The sequence below is a fragment of the Sebastes umbrosus genome, chromosome 3 (assembly GCF_015220745.1).
Source record: "Sebastes umbrosus isolate fSebUmb1 chromosome 3, fSebUmb1.pri, whole genome shotgun sequence".
Taxonomy (NCBI): domain Eukaryota; kingdom Metazoa; phylum Chordata; class Actinopteri; order Perciformes; family Sebastidae; genus Sebastes; species Sebastes umbrosus.
In genome coordinates this window covers 4,138,160-4,153,103 of record NC_051271.1, presented here as the reverse complement: position 1 = coordinate 4,153,103, position 14,944 = coordinate 4,138,160, and the positions used below count along the sequence as shown (strand labels likewise).

General features: G+C 39.0%; 1 protein-coding gene across 14 annotated transcripts in view; it reads right to left on the bottom strand.

The window, feature by feature from the left end:
* LOC119484667 (85/88 kDa calcium-independent phospholipase A2-like) overlaps positions 1-13,178 on the bottom strand; it is a 119,624-nt gene extending 106,446 nt beyond the window's left edge. For 10 of the 14 annotated variants that reach the window (XR_005206071.1, XR_005206072.1, XR_005206073.1 and 7 more), the window contains exons 1-18: positions 13,047-13,178; positions 10,020-10,240; positions 8,826-9,035; positions 8,228-8,408; positions 7,889-8,076; positions 7,584-7,680; positions 7,130-7,312; positions 6,692-6,800; positions 5,398-5,514; positions 3,639-3,729; positions 3,365-3,528; positions 3,125-3,275; positions 2,340-2,476; positions 1,873-1,950; positions 817-971; positions 625-676; positions 311-426; positions 69-142 (exon numbers count right to left, since the gene is read on the bottom strand). Coding sequence is in view for 4 of the 14 variants with exons in the window: in XM_037763649.1 (XP_037619577.1) it covers positions 69-142; positions 311-426; positions 625-676; positions 817-971; positions 1,873-1,950; positions 2,340-2,476; positions 3,125-3,275; positions 3,365-3,528; positions 3,639-3,729; positions 5,398-5,514; positions 6,692-6,800; positions 7,130-7,312; positions 7,584-7,680; positions 7,889-8,076; positions 8,228-8,408; positions 8,826-9,035; positions 10,020-10,240; positions 13,047-13,094 (2,372 nt within the window). In the remaining 10 variants the exon portion in view is untranslated. Of the gene's footprint in view, positions 1-36; positions 143-310; positions 427-624; positions 677-816; positions 972-1,872; positions 1,951-2,339; positions 2,477-3,124; positions 3,276-3,364; positions 3,529-3,638; positions 3,730-5,397; positions 5,515-6,691; positions 6,801-7,129; positions 7,313-7,583; positions 7,681-7,888; positions 8,077-8,227; positions 8,409-8,825; positions 9,036-10,019; positions 10,241-13,046 lie in introns of all 14 variants that reach the window. The other 4 variants (XR_005206076.1, XR_005206077.1, XM_037763651.1 and 1 more) reach the window with 3 other exon arrangements.
* Positions 13,179-14,944: the final 1,766 nt, after the last annotated feature.

Genomic DNA, 14,944 nt, shown 5'->3' with positions numbered 1-14,944 from the left:
CTAGACAGAAAAAGAGAGCCGGCTGAATTAATGAGAAGCAAAGTGCAGCAGGTTGGTAGTCAGCTGACCTGTGGTAGATGGTGTCGATCATTTCACACCAGGCTCCGGCTCTGTCCACTGCACAGCCATCAGAGTCTGTACACTGTCCAGTCAGAGAGAGAGAGAAACAAAAAGACACTTTCACACCCGAGATACTTACGCTCGTTTGGGACAGTGACTCACTCACAACCCGGAGGGCGCAATCCACCGCCCTCCAAAACAGATTATATCATTATAATATTATTATATACGTTTATGGCTCTGTACTCACACAGTCCACCAGCATCTTGCCCAGCTCCTTGGCTCCCACGAAGCTCTTGGCCAGCTCCAGAGGGTTGGTGGGTCGGAAAACATCCACAGAGCTCACCACCACCTGAGGAGGTTTACCTGCAGATACAAACAGGAAGACTTTGCTCTCAGAGACAGTTAGTTATTCACAACGTGCTGTGTAACTTTTCATACTGCTGCCTCCCATCTTAAAAAGGGCACCTTGGATAAACAGCATTCATCATATGACATATAACTTATGGATGTTGGAGTTTTTTTTCATATTTTCCATGTTCAGATACAATGAAAGTGTCTTACCTGTACCGAGGGAGACCACAATACCCAACCTCTTGATTTCATTTCCATGGCCCTGAGAGGAGGGAGGAGGAGACAGATAATTAATTGATCTAATAAAACATAAAGGCTTTAAATATTCATTTGTGTTAGTGATTAAATGTGAACTTAATGGAAGGGAGAAGTCAAACTAGAAGCAGCTGTCAGGTTTCCTACCTCTGCTTTTAAAGCTTTATTGTACTGATGGACTTCTGACATGGCGTCTAGTGTCGGGTTATTGGCCAGTAGCCCTCCATCCAGAAAGCGGCCCATTGGTCGGAAGTAAGTGGGGGCAGCGCCGCTGGAGCGGGCGGCTCGCCACACAAGTTGTTCTGGTGTAAACACAGGGATATTCAAATTTAAAAAAGGCATCAATCAATCAAATCAATCAGACACTTTGATGATCTGGGTGCAGAGAGAAGCCGTTAGTATCCACATTCATCCACGCTGAAAAGGTGTTATTTGTGCTGTGCTATTAAAAGTAAGCATGTGTTTGGTATGAAATCACATTCAAAGGAAGAGTTTGACATTTTGGGAAATAAGATTATTTGCTTAGATGAGAAGATTGATACCAGCTACCAGCAGCAGGCTAACTTAGCTTAGCATAAAGACTGGAAACAGAGGGAAACAGCTAGCCTGGCTCTGTCGGAAGGTGACAAAATCCACCTAGCAGCATCTCTACAGCTCATTAATTAACACGGTATACATCGCTATCTCGTTATACAGACCTGAGAGTGGCATCAATCTTTTCATCAAACAAAGTGAATAAGTCTATTTGCCAAAATGTCAAACTATTCCTTCAGACTCCAAAACAATGAGACAGAATACAGTGAAACATGAGACAGTGGAAAAGTACTTGATGTCACTATGAAAATAAGAGGAAGGGAAAGAAACAGATAACAACTAATAATTGTCTTCTTTTTCTGTCAGTGCTGTTCTACAGTATTAACAGTGCATGATACCTGTGCTGTAAGATCAAAGTAGAGAGAAAATATAAGGAACGTTTCATGTTTAGGACTGATAATGTTGTTCTGTAAAGTGTTGGTTTGGATCTGTATATTGGTTTTTAAATGGCAGGACACATTTCTGTGTTGATTAATTATTAAAATTGTGTATCTTTTGTTTTTCTGTTTGTATTTTGTGAGTTAATAATTAAAAAAAAACAATCTTAACCATGTAAAAATGGTTGTTCCTCTGAAATGCTTGTAGTCTCTCACACACACAGACACACACCTTCATCTGTCACCTTCCTATGCTTTCTGGTTGGCTCCTCTGTGTATCCTACTACCAACACATCCTCATCCTCCCATCCTGCAACAACAACATGGCTGCCACTCAAACAACACGGCACGGCTGGTCAGGAATACCACGGCATGCAAATTCAGGAGTAGGTTGCTGTGCTTTCAGCCAGTGCCTCGATAGTAGGCAGTATACTTTTGGCATCATTGGGAAAAAAATTCCATAATAACCTTTCAGCATATTGTAATTCAAGGGTTCCACTTGAATTACAATATATTCATAAGTTATTATGGAATTTTAGCTCAATAACACCAAAATTAAACTGCTTCCCCCAGCTATAATCCCAGAATTTAAAGCCACCACGTGTAGGGTTTGCTTTCTATGACACCATCTAGTGGTAGTGTCAATGCAGTGCACAACGCCTCCTATAGTGAGCAAACCAACAACCACTAGTTGAATACCTTGTGGGATGGTGAGGGGCTTGAACGTGGCACTGGTGGCGTATGGGGGCACTCTGCGGACGGAGGGGGGGTTGTAGTTCCTGAAGATGTGCAGCTCGCCTGGATGTCTGTCTGCTAGAACGCTGGTCACCATCACCCTGTACACAAAAACAGAAATGAGAGTTATTGTTAGAGAGATTTACGCTCTTAAAAAAAGTTGAAATTCTTCAAGTCGACCCTACATTTGTTTTTGTTTTTTTGTTTTTCTTCTGTCAGACAGTGTGCAGCACATTATACTTTTATATTCTAGCAGGGCGAGTGCGCTTGTTGAAAAAAAAGAAATCACGTGAACAGTGTTTCCCACAGGTGGTTGCAGGCTATGAGGAGATGAATGATGATGACGCGGCAAAAAAAGACACCCACAAAACACGGTAAACGAGACAGCGGATGCTTTTCATTATGCTAACATGTCTCCTTGATTCCTTTCCTCGCCTCCTGCGAACGGAGGAGGGAAACGAGAGGAAACGAGGAAATATGTTTTCAGAGAAATGAGGCATCCTTTCCTCTGAAGCGTCATGTGAAGCGACGTCAATTTGTGATGATGGCGGCTCCTCCAGAAGCCTCCTCTCTCTTCGCTCCTTGTTTCGTCAAGATACATTTAAGGGATTGGAAGATCCTCTATGATGGGAGGAGATGCGAGGAGATAGGAGGCTTTTGGAGGAGCCGCCATCATCATTTTTAATCCTAGTGTCTCTGTACAGTTTTCTTCCTATTACCTAGAGGACACATTCAACATGAAGAGTTACCTGGGGTATTGGACATCTGTCATCTTGGTGTTCTCTCCAAACTCTTTCTTCAGAAAGTCCTCCAGTGGTGCTGATTCATAAGGTCGTGACCCCCTGAACACCTGCTCCTTCATCCTGAAGTAGAGGCAGCGCAGGTACTCCATGGACTTACCTGCATATAGAAGAAACAGAATTATTGTTTTGATGCTACGTGATAATAAAAAACATGTGGAAATAAAAGGGAAACGCACACACACACACCATGGACGATAGCGAGGGCCAGGATGCCCCCGGTGCTGGTGCCAGCCACCCAGTCGAAGAGCTCTCTGGTGGGCCGACCGGCCTCTCTCTCCAGAGCGATCAACATCTGGATCAACACCAGGCCTTTAATACCTCCCCCATCCAGACACAGCAGTCTGTCCATCCTGCAGAGGAGAGGATTAAAAAAAATGTTTAATGTTTGTTCTGTTGTCTCCAATATGAATCAATACAAAATATGAAAATATTCCTGAGTAAAAATAACATAATTACTCACTTCCTTTTCTCCATTGTGAGTCCGTCCACTTCAGACGTGCTTCTGCTCATCGCACTGACTGCAGCTCCCATATACATGATGTCCCCAAACCCTGTCAGCCAATCACAACAGCTATTGATATGGGACCAACACATGTATGCATAAAGGAGGAAAAGAGTCACTGGGTTTCCTACAAGCCACATGGGAGTTTTACAAGGCTCAACAAGGCCAGTAAATCTACCAACTCACTTGCCTGATTGGGCGAGTGGTAAAAAATAATCAAATTTTTTTCCCAGCTGATGATGAAGTAGCTAAGGAGTGAGCCTTCTTATACAGTATATTGTGTTGTTGTTGTTTTACCAGTGTACAGTACTTTGGCCAACTTTTGTTGTTTTAAATGTGCTCTATATCTAAACTTGAAACTTGAGCCATCTCGTTTCTTTCTCATCTCTGTTGAGAGATGCACATGCTTAGTACCGATCAGAAAATTGCGGCGCATAAAGACAAAGTTTATGAGCTGAAGTGCAAGCGACCATTTCAATCATCCTGGAAACAGGAGTTTAGTTGGGCGGCGTTGGAGGATGTGGGCGAAATTCCAACTATGTATTGTGCAGTTCGCTGCAAGTTTGAGAGCAAGGCGTATAAAACATGACAATTAACTTTAGTCTTTGTTGTTATTTGATAACCACTAATAAATAAAACTATTTGTATGTGTGCAAATAAAAATTGACTTTGGGCAGGTTGATTTCTGACCCACTTTCCCGACCAGGCAAGTTAAGTAAAAACATTAACGCTGAACCCTGCAAAGAGCGTCTAAGTTTCACTATCTGTAAAAAACATTTAGCTTAATATAATGACATTTGGTTTATTCATGGAAGATTTCCAAAAACAATCTATGCCATCACTGTAAACACTATCAGCATAGTGTTTGGGAGCAGGGCGATGCTGCCTCATCACATATTTTTTTTGGTCATTTGCTGATGCATGAAAATAACATCACACCTTGCAGCTCAGGTTTCACAGACAACTCAGATCTTGTTCATGATTAAAAATTTTCCCAGAGCACTTAAAGTAATTGTCTTGGAGATTTTTATTTAAAAGGTCCCATATCATGTTCATTTCCGGTTTCATAGGCGTACTTGTATTTTATGTTTAGTAAGTAAAAAAGTAAAAAAAAAAAAACTTTATTTTCCTGATACTGTCTGCCTGAATATGCCCGTATTCACCCTCTGAAACACTCTTAGTGCACTCTCTGCAATTTTAATGCATTTCAACAGAATTGCAATTAAATTGCGTTGCTAGGCAACAGCTTGGGTCCCTGTTTACTTCCTGTCAGCTGATGTCATTCCCATACACTGCAAGCGGAAATAAACTGGGACACATCTAGAAAGTTTACATTTAAAACTGGTCTATATATTGACGATTTGTGACATCACAAATGTACAGAAATCCTCCTTGTTTAAAGGAACAGTTTTCTGAATACGGGCTGTGTGTATTTCTCCATGGATTGTTTTGATTTTGTGTTTCTGTGCATCAACCTCTATAAAAACGTAGCGACAGGCTACAAGGGACCAACTTTGAATATTGTGTTTACAAACCGCAACCAACAAATCCTCCTCATTGTGCCTTTAAATATGACCAATACAAATCTGTTCATCTGTTGACGATCAGTCTGTACTCTTTGGAGTATGAAAGAGGTGATGTACTGTAGAGGTGTGGAAAATGAGAATAAAAACTCCCTCGATGAATGACAGGGAGACATTTAAATGAATGACGTTACCTATGCCTGCAGGCTTGGTCTTGTTGGAGAAGGGGGGAGGACTGCTGGGGGAGGGTGGGAGGCAGCGCTGGACGCCTACACTACACAGCATGTCCAGCAGTATCTTTCTATTAGGACCTTTCAGGTTAGACATGCACACACAGCACAGACAGCAGAGAGAAAAGATGGAGAGGGATAGAGAGAGAGATGGAAGAAGAGAGAGAAAGCAAGAACAGAAGCCAGCTGTTAGCGATCATCATGCATTTAAAAAAATATAATCAATAAACGACAGAAAACTCCTTTTACCACCATTTCTGCTTCAGAGCGTCCAGTGGGTGGTTTCACACACAATGGGCCTCATTCAGCATCCATTCTTATGAAGACATTTCTTTTTATTTATTTTATTTCTTCGGCCAAATTGTTCTGATCTTTTATAAAAAAAATCAAAGTGAATGTTTTTAATATTTTCCATTATATAGTCTGTGATTTCCATCAGTACCACAATGAGTAAACCTCCATTATAAAAAATGTAGGCATAATTTGCATAGGTGTCCAGAAAGATAAAAAACACATTTGCACCTTAAAATCCAATATGACAGAAATAAAAATGATAAATTCTACATTTGTGATCGTGAAATGAATCATCAATCAAACTCTATAAGAGAGTCAAAGTCAACTGGTAATTTTAGAAATGAAGGGGGGATGCAAACACAATGACTTTTAGCTTTGGCGATAGCAATAAAAAGTTCAATTGTCACTCACTTGGAGCTCTGAAGGTGAACGTTGGAGCAGTGGATGGAAAGATTTAAACTACAACAATTCACAGACGAGATAGAGAGTTTTATTTTATCATGAATAACTCTCTGTTTTCTTCCTCTTTGGACTTCTTCTTATCTTATCTTACACTATATGACAGTAAATCGTGCTTATTGCACCTTTAAATAGACACGGTGGGAATGCGTTCTAACCATGCCGCTTCTAAACAGTCACACACTAACGTATTAGTAGTACGAGCTGTAAAACAGGGTTTCATATATTGAGACGAGACACTAAAGATTGCTTCAAGTTTGTCATTTTGTAAATCACTTACACGCCAAACCATTTCCGTGCAGTAGCTTTACTGTCTACAGTGGAAACACATGCATTTAAATAATAATTATAAAGTTCAAACTGGCGTGTTAGGTCAAGCATATTAAACTCATCACTATTCCTGATTTGCCTCCTCTCTCTCTCTCTCTCCTCCTCGATGCCTCCTTACCTCTCATCTCATCTCATCTCTTCTCACAGTTTTGCGTCCCTTCTCTCTCTCTCTTACCTTTGCTGGTGCGAGCAGCGATGAGTCCAGGTGTTTCTCCCAGGTCGTTGTGGATCTCCACATCAGCCCCGAACACAATCAGAGCTTTGATCAACTCCATGTGGTCCATCTGATGAACAGAGTCACACAAAAAGAGTAAAAAAAACAACAAGAACATTTGCTATTCAAGAAACGTCAGCAAGAACTCTTGTAGTGTGAGCATGCTGGCCATTACAGTGCAGTTTATTCTTATACTGTACATGTGATGCAACCTGATTTCCTAATTGACTGGATTTTAAAACGTCTTTAATCTTTCAGTGTTATCCCCTCTTCATGATGTTGCAACCACTTTGCAAAATCATTCCTTGACATTTCCCCTTTCATGAGCATGTTGATGATCAGTAAGATATCACTGCTTTCACCTGGAAAACAAGAACAAGGCAGAGATTGGCATCACACCTTCATAGCGAGGTGCAGGGCTGTGTTTCCATCCTGGCCCTTCAGGTTGGCGTTGGCTCCGTGGGTGAGCAGCACCATGGACGCCTCAAAGCGGCCCTTCTTGGTCAGAATGTGGAGGGCGCTCTCTCCGGTCTTACTGAGGTAGTTCACTGCACAGCCGTGTTCCAGCAGCAAACGACACATCTGGCAGAGACAGAGGAAGATTTATTCAAACATCTGCTTGATATTTACCCTCAAATGTTAAGACATTTCTGATTCCTAACATGAATATGTCTCGGTTTGGTAGCCCAAAGCACCCACAGCAGCAACACAGTTACAGGCCACAGAAGTTAACAAAGGTCCTAAATCCATCAAAGCATTAACACATACATTTATCTGCATGTATACTACTAGGATGCAAACATATGCTGTAATTCAAACAGCTCATTATGGATTTTAATGTCATATTTGTCACCTCAGCAGTTTTAGACCAGTGGAGAGGCGTCCCTCCATACAAATGGTCCTCCGCCTGGAGCTGGCCTGGGTCCGCTTTGAGGATCTCCTCCACACAGCTGACAGTCAAACACAAAATAAAACAGGACTATTATATACTATACTATCTATATATCTGATCAAAATCAATTTGGACAAGAAACATTGATTTGAACATCTCCACTAAGACCATCATGGACTGATTACAACCTACAGAAACCAGTTAAAATCACCAGTTACGCCACATGGAGGAGACAAGAGAAAATCCTCATCTTTAACCGTACTCACCCTTTCTCACTGTACTTCATGGCACTGTGGACGGGGTAGCCGGCGCCACCGATGACATCACACTTGGCCCCACCCCCCAACAGAGCTTTGACGGACTCAACGCGTCCCAGGCGGCAGGCCACGTGGAGCGGCGTCTCCCCGTTGTCGTTCAGATCATTCACCCCCGAGCACAAACGCGAGCACATGATCTGAACGAGGGAAGGATGGCGTGATGGATGTGGAAGGTGGGAAAAAATTGTGTTACTATTCAGTTGAGAGGACGGCATCAGTACAAAAAACACGGTGAAAAGATCATTCCACATGTGTTGATCAGGTGGAAATGTTACTGCGGAGTCCCACCTGGATGATGGCAGGAGTGTCCTGCTTGGCGGCACAGTGCATGGGCGTCTCTCCGTTGCGGTCTTTGATGTCGGTGCGAGCCTGGCTCTCGTCCAACAGCTCCTTCACACACGGCGAGTCGCCACGCTCACATGCCCGGTGCAGCGGCGTCTGACCTGATGCATCCCGGGCGTTGATCTGACTGCAGACAGAGAGATGGCGTAAGGTCGTTTTGCACGGTTTAGCCAACACATTTATATTCTGAATTATCCTTTTTCTTTTTCGAATCCTTTCACGACAGTATGACAATGAACTTGAAGAGACTCCAGATTTGCATCTTGAGATACACTGAACATTTAGGCCACTTTACTGTAATGTTATCATTGTGTGATAATGAAGTAACTTGAAGTAACTCCAACATCTCAGATCTGAGACTTGGCTACAAACCGCTTTCATGACATAGTTATGAACGGACAAACCTGAAAGCCACCGTAGTTCTCCGACACACTGAGCTAAGCGGGGTGAGTGGACGGGTATTCAGTTGGTTGCAATCTGCAACCTCACCACTGGATGCTGTTAAACTGTCATAATCATGTTTCTCAAGCACTTCCCATCTTACCTCTGGACATAGTTATGTTTGAGACACTCTCTCAGGCCCGTCTCCACGGCGATGTGGGCGGAGCTCCAGTCCGGGTGGTTGCGGATGCAGTCCACGATCGGCTGGGTGGTCTCCGCCTTCAGAGGAAGTGTCTCATAGAAGGGGCGAAGCTTGAGGGCATACTGGGGGAACCAGTTCATGGCGTCCTCCTCTGACGCCACCTGAAACAGCCTGGTTCACACAGATCAATGATTACACACATTTCACATCTCACCACGAATCTCAAAGACTCTGGAATGTGGTAATACTGGTGCAAACAATACAGATAAGAGAAATACAACAGTTTCCCAGACACAAAGTGCTCCACAGCGCTCCCAAACAGCCCGAGCTGCGAAAAGTTCCTTTGATGTTCATGAAATTTGGTGAGATCATTGTTCTCAACTATATAGAATATAGAATATATATAATATATATAAGAAGTGGTATACAATTTGCAATACCTCAGTTCCAGCGCCATGCACTCCACGCAGGAAATAACGTCTAACTCGTGTGCGCAGTGACCGATGGCCACGGAAATGCACGTCCACATCAACCGACGTATCGCTATTACCCCCAACGTGCACAAGAGGTGAGGGCCCGTTCAACGCTGCTTGCAGCTTTAATTCATTTTAGTTACCTTAACATCCACAGTACGAATGTTTGCAGATTCTGTGATATTGAGACATTTACAAGAAGGTTTTAAAAGTAGCTTTGACAATTCTCTGTGCACTAGCACAACATTATATATTTAATGTAATTTCATTATGCTGTTCAGTTAATAAAAACCTTTTGCTTTCAGGCCTCTGGTGTTAAGTTTGCAGGGATCATAATGTTTGCATTAAAACTTACATCAAGCAAAATACCTGGTGACAGATTAAACATTTGGTTTCAGTTCTGTCAAGCCGTAGAACCTTCTTACCTTCAATGCTTTATGGCTGATTGAGCCAGCACTGATTCAGTCAAGATAACGGCTTTGATTTAGATAAGCTGCTTTGTTGGGTAACAGTGCAGGTCAATAGTGAGCTAAGCTAAATCAATAAGATCTTACAGGATGAAAATAGTAATCAAATCTGAAAAATAAACATAGTTGTGGTCATTTCAGCTGACATCTGCATATTTAAACCAAATGACACCCATCACACCTCCATCCCTGTCCGTGATGACATCAGTACTGACCTCATGGTCACATTTGGTGTCTCGGGGCACATGAGCAGACAGTCCCATGACTGACACTGGCTGTTTCTGTACAGGACCATGCGTCCCTCCTCTTTCAGCAGGACTTTGCTCCCTCCAGCGTAGTCGGACAGCGGCACATCCCTGACCCGGTAGGGGTTGGTGAAGAGGGTGGACACAGAGGACACGGTGTCCAACAGCCGGCCCAGGAACTGCATCGTCACCTGAGAATGAAAAACAGAGAGCTTAAGGAGGACCCAGACAACCAAGTACATTTACTCAAGTACTGTATATATTTTTAGGTACTTGTACTTTACTTGAGTTAGCGCTGTAACAATTAGTCGAAAATAATCGCATCTCTGCATCTCAGAGGCAAATATTGCAATTTTTACTCCTCTACATTTATTTATTTAATAACTTTACTTACTTTCCAGATTCAGATGATTTATACTAAATATAAATCAGCTAACACATTAGGATGTATTATTGTAGATTAAACTACCCTGCAGTATATAAAGTCATTAAAATGAGCTCCAACCTTACCAGCTGCAACATTAAAGTGATGAATCCATTAATGCATAAATGATTAAAATCTGATAATGTAACAGTCATTATTCTGAAATGGGCCATTTTGCATAATGAGTATTTTTACTTTCGGTATCTCTATGCTAATCGTTTTGTACTTTTACTTTCGGTATCTCTATGCTAATCGTTTTGTACTTTTACTTAAGTAAGATCTTGAACGCAGGGTTTTTACTTGTAACAGAGTATTTTTACACTGTAGTACTGATGTTTTTACTTAAATAAAAGACGTAATACTTGTTCCACCCCTGTCTGCAGCACTATGATCTATAATATAAGATAGGAGGTTTTGGCAGCACATGTTCAGCTCTGTCCTCTTTACCACAGCCTGTAGGACAGCTGTCATCATTAATTAATGATTTATTCTATCCTCAAGACAGGATGTTGCCTATATTTACAATAAAAACAGCACTCATCATCTTTGATGACTCCTCCTTGCTGAAACCAGAGTTTACAATATCATTAATGCTAATATAAGTGCTGACACCATAGAGTTTACAATATCATTAATACTAATATAAGTGCTGACACCATAGAGTTTAAAATAGTATTAATGCTTATGTTAGTGCTGAAACTATAGAGTTTACAATATCATCAATGCTAATATTAGTATTGAATCCATAGAGTTTACAATATAAGTAATGCTTATGTTAGTGCTGAAACTATAGTTTACAGTGTTACTAATGCTAATATTAGTATTAATGATAATAGTGCAGAAACTATAGAGTTTACTGTGATGGAATTTTCCATCAATTCCTCTCTTATTGGTAGAAAGGTCAGAGTGTTTGTCAGAGTGTCCCTCTGTTGACATTATTGGGTTGGAGTCCTGTCTAGAGGAGCCACCGTTATCTGTACAGCTGTGTCTGTAGTGGAGACCGTAGAGCCAGTCGCTAGGGCAACCAGGGTCAGAGATGCCAGAGGAACGAAGTAAGTCATAACATGATAAGGGGTAAGACACTGAGCACCGGGGAGGAAGGACAGAGTTGTGAGGCCTTCACGCAGAGAGCACCTCAATGTGGAGACCTGACAATTCTCCTTGATCAAGCTTCAATAAACCTTCTTTTGTAAGACATCATCAGCTCCGGACCTCTTCCTTCCAAAGATAACTTGTGTATCAATTATTCCATCACATTTACAATATTATTAAAGCTAATATTAGTGCAGAAACCAGAGAGTTTAAAATAGTATTAATGCTTATGTTAGTGCTGCAACTATAGAGTTTACAATATCATCAATGCTAATATTAGTATTGAATCCATAGAGTTTACAATATAAGTAATGCTTATGTTAGTGCTGAAACTATAGTTTACAGTGTTACTAATGCTAATATTAGTATTAATGATAATAGTGCAGAAACTATAGAGTTTACAATATTATTAAAGCTATTATTGGTATTAATGCTAGTATTAGTGAAGAAACTATAGAGTTTACAATATTATTAAAGCTATTATTGGTATTAATGCTAGTATTAGTGAAGAAACTATAGAGTTTACAATATTATTAAAGCTATTATTGGTATTAATGCTAGTATTAGTGAAGAAACTATAGAGTTTACAATATCATCAATGCTAATATTAGTATTGAATCCATAGTTTACAATATAAGTAATGCTTATGTTAGTGCTGAAACTATAGTTTACAGTGTTACTAATGCTAATATTAGTATTAATGATAATAGTGCAGAAACTATAGAGTTTACAATATTATTAAAGCTATTATTGGTATTAATGCTTATATTAGTGCAGAAACTATAGAGTTTACAATATTATTAAAGCTATTATTGGTATTAATGCTAGTATTAGTGAAGAAACTATAGAGTTTACAATATTATTAAAGCTATTATTGGTATTAATGCTTATATTAGTGAAGAAACTATAGAGTTTACAATATTATTAAAGCTAATATTAGTATGAATGCATATATTAGTGCAGAAACCACAGAGTTTACAATGTTACTATGATCTATAATATAAGATAGGAGGTTTTTGGCAGCACATGTTCAGCTCTGTCCTCTTCACCACAGCCTGTAGGACAGCTGTCATCATTAATTAATGATTTATTCTGTCCTCAAAAAGACAGGATGTGTCCTCTGAAGAAGAGTAACAACAGGTCTACTATCCCAGGTATGACACATTATGTCTCTGTAGTTTGTAGTTAGATCAGTGGAGTAATGAAGTGCATTATTAGAAGGTAAAGTTAATGATACTAGTATATGTATACATTAGTTTAACTCTCTACCTCCTATCAGAGAGCCTGTAGTGACGATGCAGACTGAGGAAGCTGCTCGTTATAATGGGGAACAAGTGGCTCCATTCATGCTGCTCACGAGTTCCCGGTCAAAATTAACCCGTTTATTTAATGTATTTAGTATTTATAGCATGTATACTACCGTTATCTACCTGCTAAGTGCAGGTAATCGCATTAGGCGGCCGCTGAGAGTCGGTTCTTACCTGCCTGGCTGTCCTCTGCGTCGGCTGCTTGACTTCTGACAGCGACATCAACAACCACGATGACGCAACCAAACATGCTACAAATCGTGACTGACGCGAGCTGCTCCAATCAGAGCTCAAGAATTAGGCGGTTGCTAAGCAAAAGGGGAGGGGCTTAACACATAGAAGATGCTAGGGGCTTTTTCTTCACAGTGGAAAGTCCCAGAGAACCTTTGACTGTAAACCTGCCATAAACTAAAATAAATGATTTAATAAATAAATAACTCAATAGATTAATACATAAATATGTCATTAAATGTAGCAAAAATAATATTAGAAATAAACGTCTGTATTTATTTATTTATTTATGCACGATTTCCCTTTACATTTCACCACTATATATTATAAATATCTATATATATAAAATAAATATAAAATAAATTAATGAATAAATAAATGACTCAATAGATTAATACATAAATATGTCATTAAATGTAGCAAAAATAATATTAGAAATAAACGTCTGTATTTATTTATTTATTTATGCACGATTTCCCTTTACATTTCACCACTATATATTATAAATATCTATATATATAAAATATATATAAAATAAATTAATGAATAAATAAATTAATCAATAGATTAATACATAAATATGTCATTAAATGTAGAAAAAATAATATTAGAAATAAATGTGGCCATTAATTAATTGATAAAAATGTGACTGTTTTAATTTGTTTCTTTATTTATTTATCTTTGTATCAATTTCCTTATTTATTTACTCTTCTGTTTGATTTCCAATTGTACTGTATTTATTTTTGTTTGCATTTATTTAAAATTTATTTATTTAATTAGTTTTTGTATTATTTTAATTTTAAACGTGGGTATTTATTTATGCATCTATTTATGCATTTATCTATTTATTTATGCACAATTTTCCCTTTGCATTTCACCCCTATTTATTTCCCCAAACTTAGTTATTTCTGTATTTTTTTCTTTTTACATTTCTTTTTACATTTCTTTATGCATTTCTGCCTCATTATGCAAATGAGGAGGCTGTCACTCAACGTGTGTCATCATGGGTTCATGTTAGTTAGCTAAATTGTGTCTGCTTCTGCTTGTCAACTCCAGTCTTCATTCCCCTTTGTTGTGCAAAACTCACATCTCACAAGTCATAAAGTAACCCTAATGTAACTGAACACAATAAAAATAGATACAAAATTAAAAAGTGTAACATAAAATAAGATATACATACACATTACAGACAGTTAAATTGAATAAATACAATAAGAATAAGTTAAAATTAAAACAATTTTTAAATTTCTGGTATGAGGTGGGACAATTCAGGCCCACAGAGGTGAGTTTGGAATTAAAACTTGTTTTTGCTGTCTACAGCATAAACATAGAGATTTGTAATAATAATAATAATCATAATCATCATTTAAATTGAATGGCACTTTTCAAGCTGGGAGCACAAAATGCTTTCCATATATAAAGAAAAAATAACACAATCACAAATATAAAAAGAAAAATTCAAGAACAGCAAAATACGAGCACAATTATGAAAACTTGAAGCTCATGTACATACTATTATTAGCATTATAACATTGTAAACTCCATGTTTCAGCAATAATATTAGCATTAATAATGTAAACTCTGTGGTTTACATTACATTATCACATTTGGTTTAATTTTCAAACCTTATAAATATGGGTTTAAAGGACCTAAATTTGGATTTATGAATATTCAATTTTGCTATTGTTATTGTAGAAACCAAAATATACATTATGCCAGTACAAAAAAAACATAACAAGACACATCCTTCTAAAATTAGTTGGTGTCTGGACATTACCAGAACAGGTGCAGCATCCTTTCACAAAAGTCAACACAAATGTCTTTTTTAAATGTAAGAAGAT